The sequence below is a fragment of the Equus asinus genome, chromosome 11 (genome assembly GCF_041296235.1).
Source record: "Equus asinus isolate D_3611 breed Donkey chromosome 11, EquAss-T2T_v2, whole genome shotgun sequence".
Lineage (NCBI taxonomy): Eukaryota > Metazoa > Chordata > Mammalia > Perissodactyla > Equidae > Equus > Equus asinus.
Genome location: NC_091800.1, coordinates 74108832 through 74127182, shown reverse-complemented (window position 1 = coordinate 74127182; position 18351 = coordinate 74108832). Strand labels below are relative to the sequence as shown.

General features: G+C 39.3%; 1 protein-coding gene across 3 annotated transcripts in view; it reads left to right on the top strand.

Moving 5' to 3' along the window:
- The window catches only part of NALCN (sodium leak channel, non-selective), a 303103-nt gene that overhangs the window by 37014 nt on the left and 247738 nt on the right, over positions 1–18351 (top strand). For all 3 annotated transcript variants that reach the window (XM_070520121.1, XM_014839403.3, XM_070520122.1), the window contains one exon: positions 11634–11788. In XM_070520121.1, the coding sequence (XP_070376222.1) occupies positions 11634–11788 (155 nt within the window). The remainder of the gene's footprint in view (positions 1–11633; positions 11789–18351) is intronic.

The following is an 18351-nucleotide window of genomic DNA, read 5'->3' as shown; positions in this document are numbered from 1 at the left end:
ATGGTAGGGTGACTGTTGCAGTGCTATTTGTTGTGTGTTGTTACCCACTGAATTTAATGCTGCCTTCTCATTTGCTAATTCCCCGTCCATATTTGGGTCTGCACCTATGGTCTGTTGTGCTCCATTGATCTATTTGACTACCCCTTCACCAACATCACAGTCTGAAACTCTTTTAAATTACAACTTGTTTTTGTGCATGGGGGCACATTTCCAGCTCCCAGCCTCACCTCGGCTCCGGACCCTGTCTTCTGCCTTGTGTGGGTGTTAAAACCCAAGCTCTTGGATACCGGATACTTAGTCCCATTCACAGCATCATTTTGTCAACTCATGTACTTCCCTTCCTCCAGTTTTTGGTTCTCTCTTATATTTTGACATTTTGGAATGTATTTTTCTTTCTTGTGAGCCCAGATATGCATTTTTAAATGTTACCATTTATCCAACAGCTCTAGTTGTTTGTAGTGGAAGGAGTAGAATTTAATGTAGTGCATCGTGCCAGAACTAACATGCTGGCACTCGTAGCTATTTTTTTCCTATTTTCCTTGTTACACTGTGAGGTCCCTGAGGACACATATGAGAAAGGGTGGAGAAGATGCATCTCCTATCGCCAGTACCTAGTATTCTAGCACAGAGCAAGTACTTAGTAACTGTTTATTGAAGGCATGGTTGGTAATATATTATATCTGGACAGATAATAATAACGTTATGACAAATTGATAAAGAAGAGGAAATAAAAAAAGAACAGAGAAAGGAAAGCAAGGGGCTCAATTCAGGGAAGGAGAAATGGTTAAAAAATAGAAAAGCAATGTTAAAAGCCTAGAAAAGCAGTGAATTAGTACAAACACTGGGTAGGAAAGTTGGAGGAAGTGGTGAGTAATGAGCTGACTGTGTGGGTGAAGGAAGAGACAAATGCGTGGAAGAAAACCTGTAGGTGTTTTTTTTTTTTTAAGTGTAGGTAGGCTGTGGAATATGTCTAGATTGTTCCATGAATGAATACAAAGGTGGAAAAAGATATTGTGTGGGCGTGAGACAATAGACATAGAGATGAACAGAGAAAGCTTTGGATGAGAAAGCTGCTGTGTTCTAACAGCAGTGAATGCAGGAGGTTGGTTTAAAGTTACCACTTTATTAAAAACCAAGTTAGAATTTGAGAATTCTGAAACTTGTTAACACAGCTAGAAGATCAGGCATCACGCTGGCAAACTTTGACACATAAAATTGAATACAAATTGGGAATGCTTCTGAACTCACGGCCCTTGAATCACTTCAGTAAGTACTCTCTGCCAGCTCTGTACTATACTCCGTACTAAGAAATGAATGTCTTTGAAAAAAATATGAAAAGACCTCTTGTATTCTGAATATTAGCTGCTGCTCATTGCTTTATCCTAAAAATGGAGTTCCCATTTGTGAAGAATTTCATAAATGTTGGCAGAATTTTCAGTTACTCAAGACATAGCAGGTATGGGGGGGGGTGTCTGCATTTTGTCTTTTTCCCATATGTGTAATATCTGCCTGATAGCATTGTGTGCATACACATATATTCTGCCTTCTCTTTATGTGATTCTTAATTGACTGTTTTGAGAAGAAAATACATAACTAGCAACATGGTAATGATGTTGCTCATAAAAACAATGTTCAGAGGTTTGATGATTTATTTCAGAGACCAATCATTTATACCATTTTTCTTTTAATTTTCAGTTCAATATTAAGGGGTTTAAAGTTCTACTCATAAGCAGAAAAATTGTCGATAACCATTTTACCTTTTAGTTCCAGCCCACATATTAATTTACTTTATTTTTAGATATTCAAAAAATGTCGGAGGTCAAAATAAAACACATAAAAGTACCAATTAAAATTTTTTCCAACTTTTTTGTTTCCTCCTGTTGCTTCTTAACTAGGAATTTCTCATAAACATCTCTGGGTCAGATACAAAGGTTGTGTTTCCAGCCGTCAGTGTTGCCAGTTGCTTTCATGACCTCATTTCTCTTAATCGTTGTCCTTTAACGATTGTTCCAATTTCTGCTTAATTGACTTGCATGCACTATAGCCTAGTAATGAGAGAGCTTTCAGGCAGAGATGTGGCTCTTCAGAAACCTGCATATCCTGGGTTTCACAGCTGACCCCTGCAATTGATTATGTATAATCTGTGAGGCCAACAGAATAAATAAGGAAGCAACTCAATACACACGGTTTTGCTTTTAAATGGAGCTGGTTTCTTTTAAAGCAGATGGAAGGGACTCTTAGCTCTGTCCACAGTAGCATTACTGTAAAGCTTTAGATTCTTCTCCGATATCGAATGGTGACCTAAGGCAATTATGGACTGAGTAATGACATTTGACTAAGCAAAGCTGTTCATATCCTGAAGAAACTCAAGAACAGGAATGGCCCGTGACAGAAACAGGTGTTGCAAAATGCCAAATACGATGGCAGAAATCTCCCTCAAGCTAAAAGAGGAACATGTGACACTGAGCTGGTAGGTGACATAGAAAAGATGAACGCTTACCTGACGCTTTATTATCGTTCCAGAGAAAGGAGAGAAATTTATTCATAGCTTAGTATCAAATAATGAAATCTTATTCCCAAGAGTGAGATAATTAGAAAATCTTTGAGATAAGTAAATGTAAATGTTAAGTATATGAAAGCTTGCTATACAGAGAGCAAGATTCAGCCAGGAGTTCAGGTAAATATTTCTGATGGCTGGACCATTAGCTTTAAGACCCAGAGGCAGGGGACCACACATCACAGAAGCTCAGGACAATCCTGGTGTGTCCCTATTGTTTCAGAGTAATTACTGATAGCTTCCTTTTTGATCTCAGGAGAGTCCCAGTGTGAACAATACATTCTATGGCCACCCACCCAGGGGCAGATTATAGGACTTGGTATTTTATAAAATATCACTAAGACTTAGACCAGAGATGATATAATGTTGGATTTTTGACAGTTTTCTATTGCTGGTTCAAATAAAATTTAAGTTTACCCTTTAAGACACTTGCAAAATAAATGAATTATAGTCATGTGCTGCATAAAGATGTTTCAGTCAATGATGGACCACGCAGACAACAGTGGTTCCATAAGATTAGTACCATATAGCCGAGGTTTGTGATAGGCTATACCATCTGGGTTTGTGTAAGTACACTCTGATGTTTGCACAACAACAAAATCACCTAACAACACGTTTCTCAGAACATATCTCTGTCATTAAGCAACTCATGACTGTATTGTCTTATAAATTCTGTTCACAAAATGATAAGGTTTTTTTAAATGGAAAGGTCAGATGAAGTAAAAATAGAAGCATTGTGGAGCTTATTCATTCAGTGACTCTTGGATGTTTTTAGGTCTAATGATTGAATTGGGCAAGGGCACCTTGTGGTTGAGGCATCTGGGGACAGGGGCTTTGGTACTTTCTAAATCCTTCTCAGGCCTTCACTTTAAGGTAGCTACACGTTCTTACCGTTGTGGAGCCATTGGCTTCATTTGACCATCCCAAAACGATGGAACCTACTGGAGTGGGAAACATCCCTGCTCTCCAGCCACACAACTCTGCCAAACCACATCCAGTAAACGTAAATGTATTCTGAGTTCCTAATATGGACGAGGCAGTTTATATTCATAAAGTGATCTCGCAAATTATGTTTTATGATCCTGAGAGAGAGGAGGAAATAGCTCCTTGCCACACATTAATTAATTGGTGAAATTACCAACTGAAGTCCTATATGCTTGGCCTCACATTCTGGTGGCCATTTTCCATCATGCCAGCTGTCTCCTTGCAGATCCCTCTCCCTCTGGATATTCTAGTTCCTGAAGCAAAGGGAGAAGAGCCGCTGCTTGAGAAGCTCTTGACCTTGATTCAAAATGTCAAGGGTAGTAGACTTCGTCTTCTAACCTCAAAACAGTTTTCACATTTCCAGTTCAGAACAGATCAGTGCTTCTTCTGGGCCCCGAGACTGGGCTTTCCTAACGTTCTTTTTGAACCCATTCCTTGCCTGATCCTGTCTCAGATGCCAGTCTCCCGGCCCTGTCACATGGATTGTCCCTTATCCACATTGGCAAAGTAGTGAGTGATATTGTTAAAGACGTAAACCTGGGGAAAATATATAATTAAAAAAACTGTTCGGATATACTAAGTAAGGTGACTATTTAAAATACTTTTAAAAAATAAAATACTGTTATTTAAATTTTGTGCAATATTTAAAAAATATTTAAATTTACTATTTTGCTGCATGATGAATTCAGTTCTTTACAGCTTTGCTTATCTGGCCATCCAGGAAAGGATGAGGAAAAGGAAAAATTGTATTGAAATACTCTCAGTTTAACAGTTAAGGGGGAATTTGTTTCCTCATTTCTTAGAAAATGTGCCAGATCTACTAGTTTATAAAAAGAGGTGTGATGTCAATAATATTTCCTGCCTCAGACTATTTATCTTGTTTTGTAATCCTTCTAAAAAGTCCAGGCAGAGCAATTAAAAGTTTTCAAAAATCAATGAACGGTTTCATCTCTGCAAATTCCAGGGTGAGATTAGTTTTCCGAAGCATCCAGCATTAGAATTAGCCAGGCCACTTTATAGGAGTTTTTAATTAATCCTGAAAGAAGAGGTCAAATAAGAGTGAAACCAAAGCCAGGTGATTCTCTGGGGTGAACCCAAAAGGTGGGTAACAGCCAGAGCAGGTTTGCTGTCAGCACACGCAGTGAGAAGGACGACCTCTAAATGGAGGGCTAAGCTTTTGGCAATAAAGTGAACCTTGTTTTCATGCCCACCACTAAGAGTGAGGCAAGCAATGACCTAAGTGATCAAAGGCCATATTCACTATTCTCCCAGGTGCGAAGATTGTGTGCATATGTGTGTGTGTGTGTAATTCACTCCATGGGTTTAACTAGAAGTGTGTTCTTCTATTTATGATTTCTTCCTAGATAATACAATATAAATAGAAAAGAAACTTATTGATGCAATGAATAACAAAATGATCTTAAGGTGCATAGTGTTGTCTGTTGCATAAGGATTTGTTGTGCTATGTACTTCCTTCTTGCACCACTGACAATTTCCAAACTGAAATACATTGTAGCTTGGTCTCTGTGAATGTCTTTTACAATAAATGGGTCAAATTTGGCTATGGAAAAGTCAGCATTTTCTGCTTATCTTCAGTTCTTCAAGGGAAAAAAGTAAGAGTAGTGTAAACAAGATTGTTATCTGTAAATTCCCATAGTTGGCATATTTTGTGAAAACCTTGCTGCTAAATTAAATAATAATCTCTTTTATAAGTTAGTGTTTTTTGCCTTTTTCGCCTTTCTCACAAATGAGGGACAGGTTGTGGTCAGCTCAGTATGTATCAGTCACATGGTGTCATTTTGAGGAAAGCACAAATCCTTGTCTTTTTTCCCAATCTGCAAATCTCTGAGAGTGTAGTTTAAAAATTGTTTGGTATGATAACAACTAGTTGTTTCTAATCCCTCAGAAAAAGCTGTGAATAGTTTCACCTACTAATGAAAGGGTTAAAATGTTCTCTTTCTCTCCCAGCTCCCTGGCCTCTCTCTCTCCTGTGTACCCCCAGGTGGTGACGTTTCCACTTTCCAGAATGCTGTTGTGTATTCCACCCCTAGAACTAGGGTCTAGTCACTCCAAGCATCACCCCTACTGGAAAGGTTTCCCAGAACTCAACATCCACCAGCAGTAGTCATAGTGAGGTTTCTATTTTGAGCTTTTGTAACACCGTGATGCTAGAAAGAGCTTTTAAATGTTCATCATGCTCTGCTGTGGGCATTACTTTCCTATTTTCTCTCTCACGTTAGGCAGTACAGTCCCTGAGTTAGAAATACCTTCTTAGTCATCTCCATTCTTAGCATGTTGCTTGGCATAGAATAGACCCATCAAAAATAATTATTTTGAATGAATGAACAGATGAAATAAAGTGGCCCCACTAAGGATATGGGAAAAACAATTTCTAAAAGGGGCTAAGTAATGATAAGCATAGTTATGTTCATAAGTGACAGTAATTACAAAAGGCCAACACGAAATGTGTTGCAACAAGCAGTGACAGCAGTTGGATGTCAGTAGAGAAAGATGACACTGTGAGTAATGAAGAGAAGAATTTGAACGTAAAGTCTTGAGCGATTGCATTTGGCATTGGTGTGTCTTGTGGATGGATGGGAACAGAACACATGGGGCACATGGTTTCACTCTATTTACCTTTTCTTTTATATAAAAGTGTGATGAGGTCATTCTGGGAATTGTTTTTTAAATAGCTGAAAAGTTTCTCTCATTTTTACGCATGAGGAAACTGAGGCTCAAATGGTTAAGGTGAATTGCCCAAGGTAATTAAGTTGGTTCATCACTGAACTGAGATGACAATCCTTGTGTTCCAATATATAGCTCGACGCTCTATGCTGTCAAGAGTAATGTTAACTTAGACCCATAAGACTCTAAAGTACTGAGGTGTTGTTTGGGGCTGTAATAAACAATTTTAGCAACAAGCTCAGAAGACATTTTCTTAGATCTCAAACTCCTACATAATGTTATTTGTAAATAGGATATTTTCTTAAGAATTAAAAAAGCAAACAAACATACGCCAGGCAGATAATTAAAGTCTTTTGAAAGTCCATTAACTGTTCTGAGGGATTCCGGTACTCGTTTGAAACATGGAAACTACTAAAGCCAAAAAGTTAAAAAACTGAAAATCCATGCCAATTTTTAGATATTACACTAAAAAATTGCATAAAAACAACAGGATCCAATTGTCGAAGAGTTCTTTTATAGTTAATTTACAAACAAATGAATAAGTAAGTAAATTTGCCATAGATTTAAATAATGGTGGAAAGACAGACACATTCATTCATTTATTCAAAAACTACTCATTAAGCATCTACTATGTGTTAGTCAGGGCTTTGCAGAGAAACAGAACCAATAGGATATATATAGAGAGAGAAAGAAATTTATTTTAAGGAATTGGCTCATGTGATCATTGGGATTGGCAAGACCAGAATCTTGAGAACAGGCCAGCAAGCTGGGAATTCCAGCAGGAGTTGATATTGCTGTCTTGAGTCCACAGACAGTCTGGAGACAGAATTCTTTCCTCTTTGGAGGACTTTGGTCTTTTACCTTGGTTTTAAACATCACAGACTATATGTGAGGGACTAATGGGAATTGGAGGTTACACTGGGCAACAGTTGAGTTTGGAAGATGTCCAATAAACAGTTGACCACACCAAGATGAATTACATGTGTCTCAACTGCCAGATATGGAAAGTGTGGGCACTTTAAGAAATTATAGCAGGGAAACCTAATCCAGGCAGAGGAACTGGGAGTGGTTCCCCTGAGAAAGTGACATTCAGGCTAGGCTTGAAGGCTAAAACATGGGGTCAACCAAGCAAAGAGGGGAGGAGAGATTTCCAAGCAGAGGACAAGGTCCTGAAGTAGAAGGAGCACACCAAGCCCTGGGAGAAGGCCAGCAGGGTTGGACATTAGGACACTTGGGGGAAACAGAGGAACTAGATCCTTTAGGGTCTTGTAGATCATATTGAAGATTTGACACTGATGGACTTAGAGTAGGACAGTGATTATGAAAAGTCTCTCTCTGTGCTCTGTGGCAAAAGGATCAGAAGGGCTAAGTGTGGCTGCAGGATGGCCAATTAGCAGACTAGATAGTGGTGCATGTGGAGGTGGAGACAGAGAGAGCTGAATGAGCTCAAAGATATTTTGGAGGATATTTAGGGAAACATGATGATTAGTTATCAGAGTTGAGAGAGAAGTAGGTATCAAGGTGATCCTGAGATCTCAAGCTTTCTTGACACTTTGGATGATGGTGCTATGGTGCTGCTTGCTTGAGAGGGAATGTTGGCTTAGAAGTCAGAGTTCTTTATGAGATATATAGAGTTGGAGGTCGTTTTGGTGTAGTGGAGAGATGTAATAGGCAGTTGGACATGTAGCTCTGAGACTCTAAAAGGACATCTAGGACAAGAGAGAATTAAAACTATGAAAGTGGATTTGATTGCATAAGGAAAGAGCATCGTGAAAAAAGAGGAAGGCCAAGGACCAAGTTCAGTGCAACTCAGTACGACAGATCAAATACAGGAGGAGAGATGGAAAAGGAGAATGACCTGAGAAACAGACAAAACTAGCATCTTCAAAGCCAGCAATGTTGCATCTCTCTGTGCCTTTCTTCCATAGTCACATCCCTCTCTCTCTCTCTAACCACAACTGGGAAAGATTTTTCATTTTTGAGGACTCATGTGATTAGGTTGGGCCCACATAGATAATCCAGGATAATCTCCCAAACTCAAGATTTTTAGCCTTGTTCACATCTGTAACCTTAATCCTCTTTTGCCATGTACCGTAACGTATTCATAAATTCTGGAGATTAGAAACGTGGGCATCTTTAGGGGGCCATTATTCTACCTACTACCAGAACAGCTATGTAGAATGCTGCTGAGAGGTCACAGAAGATAAAAAATAGAAATTTTCCAATTGAATGTAGCATGTGAAATAAATGAGAACAATTTGAATGGATTGGAGATCATGAAAATGGGCTGAAGTATTAAATTAAGATCACAAATAGATAACTTTTTTCAAGAAATCTGACTGTAGGTAAGAAATGGCAGGTCTTGAAACCCACTTAAGCGTGACTGGATGTTTATTACGACTGGGAGAATCATTGTCTATATTTGGAATTTGGCGGGTTGGAGCAAGAGTTCTACCCTCCTAATTCCAGAAAGCTTCTTGTTCTGTCATGAATATCTGAGGGAAAATGAACAAGGAGATAATTAACATTAACAAATAAAAATAAAATCTAGAAGATTCTTGTTAATTGAGAAAAATGAAATTAAGATAATTAACATATATTCTGAAACTCTTGACGTTCATTTCAGTTTTAAAAAAGTAATTATCATGTGGTTTTAGATACATGTGTTCCAGAGCAGTTAATCATCTAGTAAATGCGTCTTTAAAAAGCATTTGCTAATAGCTTGATGTTGGCAAAAATAATGTGTTTCGAATCTGCTGCCTCTGAAGCCAAAAGATTTCAAAATCATATCTGTGCTGCTGAGGGTTGTGCTTAAAATGAGAATCAGTCTTAATCGGACAGAAAAAAACAAATGGAATCAAAAAGGAAAAAAATACTCTAATATTTATAATTTACTGAAAATATAATCATAATAGTTAACAGTTTTTTGAACGATTAACCTATTCCCAGCACTGTTCTGAGAGTTGTACATGAGCTCATTGTACATTAGCTCACTTAATGATTAAAACTCCCCTACAAAGTAGGTGCGATTGCTCTCCCCATTTTATAAGTGTGGAAGCTGAGGCAGTACACCCCAGGGCTGGGGCTTCTATCTAGGCAGTCTGCAGATTTCAGACTATCAATAACAATAGGTAACATTCAACACTTAATGTCGACCAAGTACCCATTTTAAAGTACTTTACAGACGTAAATCATTAGATTTTAATCAGAACCCTGTGAGGTAGGCATTTTCCCACCATCTTATGGGTGGGGAAACTGAGGCACAGATCAGTGAAGTCACACATGTAGTAAGGGCTGAGCTAGAATTCACACCCAGCAGACTGGCTGCCGAGTCTAATTCCCTATCCAAATAGCTGAGAGATGATGTTTCCTGAAACTTTTTCATGTAGACACTGTTTTCTTAGACATTGCTGCTATTGTCTTTTTAAAGTATTGGAAATGGAGCTAAAATTATTAATTTTGATGGGTTAGTAAACTGTTCGCTCTCCAAACTTCACCTTACCTTCCTCAACCATAAATGAAGAATTACGTGATCTGTAAAGTTTCTTTCAGCTGCACAGTTCTGTGAACAAAACGCTTTCGGTATCATGTGCAGAAATTCCTTCTATTCATCTGACAATTCTTTATTGTTGTGTTTTTACCTGCCATGATTTATGCTGTGTTTTATTGTTGTAGTGATTAATAATTATTGATTTATTGGGTACTTGCAACATGCTGGGTGCTATGCTGCATGCATTAGTTGTTTTCTTTACTTAATCCTCACACAACCTTCGCTTGTAACTATGAAGTCCCCTATCTTACAGATGGGGAAACTGAGCTCAGAAACATATAGAACTTTATTCGAGTCCCTCAGTCAGTAAATGGCAGAGCTTGGGATCAAACCCAGAAAGCCTTACTCTCTGAAGCCCAGTCCCTTTACCACATTGTCCTAATGGGAGCACCACATCAGGAACATGGAGTCAGATTAGATTTAAGTGAAGAGGCATCATTTGGCTTATGTATAAGAATGTGAAATGAGGAGAAATAAGTGATGTATCTGTCTAAAATTATATCTTTCTGACACAACCAAGTGGTAATTTCCACAATTAGAGCCTTTCCCTTGGGTTTTGCGTGTGGGGTCCAAAGGACCACCTTAAAATGTGACCAGAGGAGACAGTTATTTAAACACTTATTCCCAAAGATGTGTAGACAAATTAGCTCTTGTAGCTGACAGAAGGTAGAGCCCTGAAGGAAGACACGTAGGGTGTCTGAATTGTGGGTGAAGCCTTTAGAACTTTGTTGATGACTGAGACAGAACTGCACAAGGTATCACCAGGCGTGGTGTGTGTGTGTGTGTGTGTGTGGTGGCGTCAGTCAGCTAAGAGACTGGGAAGAGTTAGGCATCAGACTCCAGAGAAAGTGTATTATATCAGGGGAAGGAAGCAGCCAGTTGAATATAAGAAGATGTTAGAGAAAAGAAATGTGACCCAACAAGTCTGCTGCAATTTGGCCCTAAGCTGAAGAGACTGAGACTGTCCTAAGGTTGATCCCCACTTAGGAAATGCCTAGAGACATTTATGTAGTGGGAAATGACCATAATAAAACCATGGGTTTAAAAGGCTTGCGAAATCCTCTAGACTAAACTTTGGCTTCTACACAATCCAGCCTCAGATAGCAGCTATTTGGGGCCCATTTTTAAGGTCAGCCCAGAATGACATTCCACAATCACTGTTCCAGTGATTATCTGTACTCACTACCAAGAAAACCATTACGTTTCTAAATCCTTCTACATCAGCTTAATCTCTAGCCTGTGCTCCAGAAAGATGAAAAAGGGTTGTATCGCCATCCACCTCAACGATGTTAATATTCCTGGAGTTATCACTGAATCGCCCCTAATCTCTCTCCAGTGTGATACCTTTAGCTCCTTCCATCTCACCTTATTTGTCTGGTTTTCTTTCTAAATGGCACATATGCCAATACGGAAGAAGGCCAAGTGTCATTTATGAGACTCCTAGTATTTGTACCATAATAAAAATGACTTTTATCATTCAATGTTTACTTAGAAGTAGAGAAGTTAAATTTGTGCCTACAGTAGGATAAGGATTTTGTGAATAATGAGGAATCCCCAGACAAGTTAACATTCCTTATAAATCTGTAGGAAAGTTCCTCCCTTTGCTTATCTGGGTCTTGGACTTGAATGACAAAACCAATAATGGTCATAATATTTTATAACAAGCCATGTGGATGAATTGCATATCATTTGAGAATGTTTAATGTGTTATTAATGTTATGAATACTGTTCCTGAATCAGGAATCTTACATCTGTGTCCATATACAGCAGTTACTAATGCACAGTGATTACATTATCTCCTTTAATCAACATTTACAGTTGTGGAAATCATCTAACCCTTTCCTGTGTTGTTCACAGAAACGTAACCTGGAATAGTTTAGCTATCCCAGATACGCATTGCTCACCAGAGCTGGAAGAAGGCTACCAGTGCCCCCCAGGATTTAAATGCATGGACCTCGAAGATCTGGGACTTAGCAGGCAAGAGCTGGGCTACAGTGGCTTTAATGAGATAGGTCTGTCTTACTGATAAAATGCATTTTCAGTTTCTATTTTACAATGTGTATGAAATGGAGAGAATACTTGTGTAATTGATATATCATGTTAAGACTGGCTATATTATTTAGGAAACACAACTGCAAATTTTAATTAGATGTCTATATTGTAACATATTCTACCTAATGGGCTGTAACATGCAGTTTGTGTCTCTGTATATTCAGCAATATCTGTATAGAGTTAGATATCTCTCATTTTAGACTATTTTGGTTCTTAATTATAGCATTTAAGAGTATTTGTCGAGCAAGGTTCAGGGGTTGTTGCCTCAAAGATAAATAAGGTGTGGTTTCCCACCACATTTAGTGATACCCTGGTTGGCGAGGTAAGTCTTAACTAACTGGAATACTAGGCATTGATGAGTGCGTGAGAGCTGAAAAGTAATCCTGGAACGGAAGACAGCTAATGCAATGTTTAATGACTGTGCATCAGCTATGTAATAGATGTATGGGAAGTGCTTATATGTGAATATGATGTGCTCAGATGTGTACGTTTATAAGTGGCTTGTCCTATTAAGTCCTGAAATGTGCCATTATACCTAGTAATGAAAGAACTTAGCATCCGCCATTTAGTTGATATCATTACATTCATTGTAATTTCATGTAAGTTGCACATATTTCATTATTGAAACAAAAAAAACATGGAATTCTAAACAATTATTTTATCCTTTGAGAATTTGTCTTAGCTCAGGCTGCCAATAACACAATACCACAGAGTGGGTGGCATAAACAACATAAATTTATTTCTCACAGTTCTGGATCTGAAGTCTGATATCAGGGACAGGCATGGTTAGGTTCCAGTGAGAGCCCTCACCCTGACTTGCAGATGGCCACCTTCTCACTGTCTCCTTATGTGGTGGGGGGAGTTGGGGGGGCAGAGAAAGAGAGGGTGCAAGTGCGCTTTCTGACATGTTCTTATAAGGGCACTAATGCCATCCTGGGAACCCCACCCTCATGACCTCATCTAAATCAAATCACCTTCCAAAGTCCCCACCTCCTAATACCATCCCATTGGGGGGTTGTGGCTTCAACATATGAATTTTATATGTTCAGTCTATAACAGAATAGTTAGCAGAATCATTTTTTTAGAAACTAATTTTTCCTTAAAGTTTCAAGGCCCAGGTGCATTTAAGAGCGTTCTAGACACTTTTACCCAGGGCCAAAGAGAAAAATCTTTCAGTGTATAATAAGACAATGGTTGTGTTCTTTTGGAAGCCAAATCTATTTCCTGACTTTGATGTGGTTTCAAATCTCAGTGGGCCAGCTGTTCAATGGGGGATTTCATAGCCAGGGAACCTGGCCCCTGCAACCCTGGATGGCCACTGCTGTGAACCCAGCCCCATCAGAAAAAGTGGCTGATCAATGATATTCCCACCCTGCCCTTCCGTCATGGCAGCTCCTGGAAGGTACTACACAGAATGGTATAATGAACTCTGGGCCAAGTATTGGAGTTTCAGAAAGAATATATGAAGGTCTTGCATTGATTGAGGAATAGTTTCCTGATATATGAACTAGACCACAAGACTAAGCCTTTGACAGAATCTAGGACTGAGTATTTAGTATTTAAGTGTAGTATTTCAGTTTCTCTCAAACTTAACTGGCTTTGGAACCAATCCTACATTCTTTCCCCTGTCTAAAAAGTTCAGGGACCTGTTATGGATTATACTAGTGACTTTCAGGGATGAGCAGGGAATCCTAGGTGTGGTATGGGATGTGAGATATGTGGATTTGGTAGGCTGTGTGGAACAAGCTCCAGCAGTCCTAACAGCTGGGACACCACTAGAATGCATGGCTTGTCAGAGCCTGCAGCTCTTTCTTTTAGGGGCTAACTGGGTGTACCCATGTCTTATGTGGAGAGTGCCCAGCTTTCAGGAGTCAGGCTGCCCTTGCATAAGAAACCTCCAGTCCTTTATAATCATATTGCTAACTCAAATCACACCCTGACCGTTTTACATGCCCCAGTTATACCTAAACTCAAAATGCTGCATTACACTTGAGTTCATTCATCTTTCTTCACTGTGACTTGTAATGGCTTCAACTAAGTTAGGGTATGCTCTCTCTTTGAGAGAGCAAGTCTCCTTATAAATTGTGTTGACTTGAGAGGCCCAGTTCCAGGAGGGAATTGCCCTGGGGCAGTAGGCCCCCACTGGGGCAGTAATCTTACTGAAGCTCTACTGTTTATTTATACATTTATCTCCCAAGGATTTAAGCTCCTTGAAAACAGGAAGCTGGTCTTTTCATCTTCATGTCTCCGGGGCCCAGCAGAATGCCTGGCTGTAGGGAGCCCTCTGTAAATATTTACTGATGGACTGAACAAAGTATAGGTCCTTTTGAATTCATTGGTGACCAATCCTGTTTGTGTTAGGAGATAGAGCCATAATAGAGAACCAAGTTGTTTTCTTGTTCTTTTCTCTGATTTTCTCTGTTTTCGTTGGCAGTATTTGCTCTTCCTCATGACTTCCCTTTTTATACAGGCTTAATTTGGTCTGTTTGCTTCTTTTTCTCAAATCATGATTGAATTCATCATCATTGTATGACTAATGGTTAGATAATGAAATGTTGACTTTGTACAAGTCAAAATTGTAAAGGTCACTATAGTTTAGATTGAAATTGATAACTACTTCCTGCTAGTATGTGTTTATGTAGATACACAAACTGTAGTATTTTAGGAAATCCTTTTAAAGTTGTTATGGAAACAAAAGATTATGTTTCCCCCAAAATAAGGAAAATAAGTTATTTTACTGACACATGTGATCATCTCTTTCTGCATGCAGTTGAATTTAAAACATAATCAGGTACCTAATTGTGCATATAAGTTTGGTCAATGTACTTTACATGTAAGTAATCATGATTAATTAAGAAGGAGCACATTTCCTTTGCCTACTAATCCAATTATCATGCAATACATTGAATTTCAACTTGTTTATAAAATTTCATTTATAAGTAGCTTTATATCTCATTAAAATTTAACATTGATGATGTTGAAAAACTCAATTTAAAATATATTAAAAACCAGAGTCGTGAAGTAGGAAGCATCGTGAAGAGCCCCTATTGTAAGATTACCGAATAAAGACACCTTCGCATTGCTAAAATGCTCCAAACATAAGGAGACTGAGAAACAGAAATGCAATTTCCCTATTTAAAGTCCCCAAAAAACTTCTAACTCTAAACCAGACATCAGAAGACCAGGTGTCTAACAAAACTTCCTAAAAGGATTCTGGCTTCTGAGGATCTCAGACAGAGTCAGAAGAATGCCAACTTTCTAAAGGTGAGTGTTCCCAGAGGAGCAGAACAGTCCTCTGAGTCAGGAAGTCAGTGTGTAGCTGACTGTGGGGCTTTCTGGGACTTTGTGTCATCACAAAGTAGAGGTGCTTGTTCCTGTAAGCAGCTGGTTAGAGATATAGAGAAGAGGACAGACACTCAATTGTGAGGGGCCTAGTGCTGCTGATCCATGTCGACTAAGATGCGGGAAAGACTAAACTTAAGGTTTTCAAATTTGGCTATATCTTAGGATGACCTGGGCTGTCCTTTAAAACACGCCAATTCCCAGGGCCGGCCTAGTCGCGTAGTGGTTGAGTTCACGGGCTCTGCTTTGACGTCCAGGGTTCGAAGGTTCAGATCCCAGGTGCAAGCCTACACACCAATCATCAAGCCATGCTGTGGTGGCATCCCACATGCAAAATACAGGAAAACTGGCACAGATGTTAGCTCAGGAACAATTTTCCTCAAGCAAAAAGAGGAAGATTGGCAACAGATGTTAGCTTGGGAACAATTGTCCTCACCAAAAAACAAAAACAAAAAACCACACCAATTCCCAAGCACCATTCCCAAGCCAGTTAACTCAAAACCTTGGAGTTATCCAAGTCCTAGACGGTTTTTCAGAGCTCTCCAGGCGGTTCTAATGTGCATGCAAGGTTGTAAACTCTGGACTGATACATGCACATTCATGCCTATATTATAAAAGTTTCATTTCTACCCCACATTACCTGAATGTGAAACAATGACAAGTATCTGGTCTGAAAATTGATTTCAAAGGTGAGTAATAATCAAAAAGAATCAGGACTATATCTATTAAAATGTACTTTTAGGTACATTTAAAACTGAAAAACTATCCCAGATATATAACTCAAAAAAACCCACTACCACCATTGCAGGAAAAGAAGACGACCTGAATATATGGATTAAAAGGGTACAACTTATCTCCGTAAATGGACATAACAACTAACATGGAGGCATAGCTTAGTAAAGCTGCCGGAATTCAAAGCTAAAGAAAGCATCCATTGGGCATCCAGAAAAACAATGATCAAGTCAGTTCTAAGGGGGCCGTGAGAAAAGCCTGGAACTTCATGTCGATATTCAACTGTCGGTGTCACAATCCAATGTACACATCAGGATGGATGCGGAGAGGGCTGATGGCCACTCTGAGTTTATTATAACCAGCGTTTCAGTATATACATAGCTTACAGCTGTTAAACATACACAGGTGTTCTGGACAAAGTAATTAGTGAATGCCAAGAATTCTTAGTGATTTCTCGAGGAGCCCTCCCTCTGCCTCTGTTTTGATATTATCATGTTATTGTTTTGCTTGTATATTTTATCTCAGAGCACGCAAGGCCTCCTAGGCAAGGGCCCTTCCTGCTCCCGATATCGTGTCTCCATCTATGCCCCCAGGCGACCATGCCTGGCTTAGGTTGCCTACCCCTGCAGGTCTTACCCGTCATTGGCTAACTGGCCTTCTCACCTCTGGGTCACAGTTTGTTGGCAAGCCTTTTCCAGTGGTTATTAACCCTTCCTGCGTCAGGGGCGCCTACATCAACTCTAGGGTATAATGACACAATGCTTACAGAGACCTTAGGGAAAGAGTGTGTCAAACTCTTTTTGATTGTTTTTGAAGAGGCAAGAACTCAGAGTCTTTATTTTACGGTAAGTCTTCTTGAAGACATTCAGCCAATCAAGAATGACTGAGCCTTGTCTCTGGTATCTGTTCACTGTAAGGACAAAGCTAATACAACTGCAGGATTTACAGAACATAATGTAAATATCACAAATTATGATTGTGTAGAAGAGAGAAGAGAAACAGGGGAGGTAGTGTAATAATGTTGATGCCCTTAATATTTATACTCAGCAATAAAAAGACCGTTATCATTTTATACAATATATGGATCATATAATGAAGGTATATGCATACTTGCCATGCAAATGCATTACAAAGTCAAAAATGACCTACTTTAGAAAAAATTGAAAACTTGAAATAATCGCCCTGGGGTTTGGGTCGTGACTGTCCTACATCCTAGGGTGGGAACCTTGGGAGGGTAAGGAACCTCTCTTCCTCAATTTCCTCACCTGTAAAATGAGGTAAGTGACAGACCTCCTTTATGGGGTGGATGTGAGAAGTAACTGAGAAACTACCCTTCTGTCAGTGTCTAGCACAGAGCAGTCACACAGTGAGCCAGAGAATTAGAGAGAGAGCGGAAAAACTGAAATGCATGTCTGTGTTATTTGAGGAAAACAGGCAACTTTCCTGAGGGAGGGCAGGACACAGATGCATTTGGGGCAGCATACCCATGTCTGATGTTACTCCCTGTTTGCTGCTCAGACTGTTCAGGATCTTACAGCAAGGGAGAAGCGTAGAGGGATGGGGACAAGGATTCTTGACCTTGCATTATAACCCTATTAAGTAATATCCCAAATTTTATCTCATTCTAGTCAATGTACAGAATTCTAGAGGGCCAATTTTTGGTGGTGTTCATCTTCATGAATTAATTATTCCTCTCTTGCTACTCAGAAATATCCTCACTTTTGTGCCTTATGTGTCTCTTTGGAATCTTATCCATATTTAGCCTACGCCATTGAATTTTCCACAGTTTGATTATGCCTCACACATAAGATTTTATTTATCCCTGTACATTTGAATTTGTGACCCCTGGATTCAGCCACTCCCCATCTTTTAGCAGACTTTCATCAGGCACTGCTTCCACAGACCTAAGGAAAGCTTCCACTCGGGCCCTGAGCGGAAGCCACACTGTTCCCTGCTCTGTCTCCAGCACCAGTGGTTTGTTTTCTGCCCTCTCTAAATCCCTGTACCAAATAGTGACCGAGATGCTAGCTGTTGCTCTGTCACTCTCTGCTATTTCAATACTTTCCCATCTTTACTTCTGTGTACTCTTTACTGATTATTCTTAAGGACCTTCAACTAATACATCCTCTCTAGGGTGTTGGCCTATGCTCTTAAGACATCACACGCTCCCCTGTTCCAGACCTACTGAGCAATATACATTATTGAAAGGACATATTTGAAGATCACAAAATCTGTTTAGCAGACATTCAAATTCCATGACTGCAGTGAATGTGTGGGGAGGTGGGTAGCAAGCATGCAGTGAAAAGATTTTGGGACAGACGACACCCAGAAAAACACATATAGAGGTGAAAGAAAATCATATCAACTTACACTATTTAGAAAATTAGTCCTACTTCAGTTTTCTGAGTACTTACCCCACTTTCAGCCTCTCCCTTCCTCTGAGTTACCA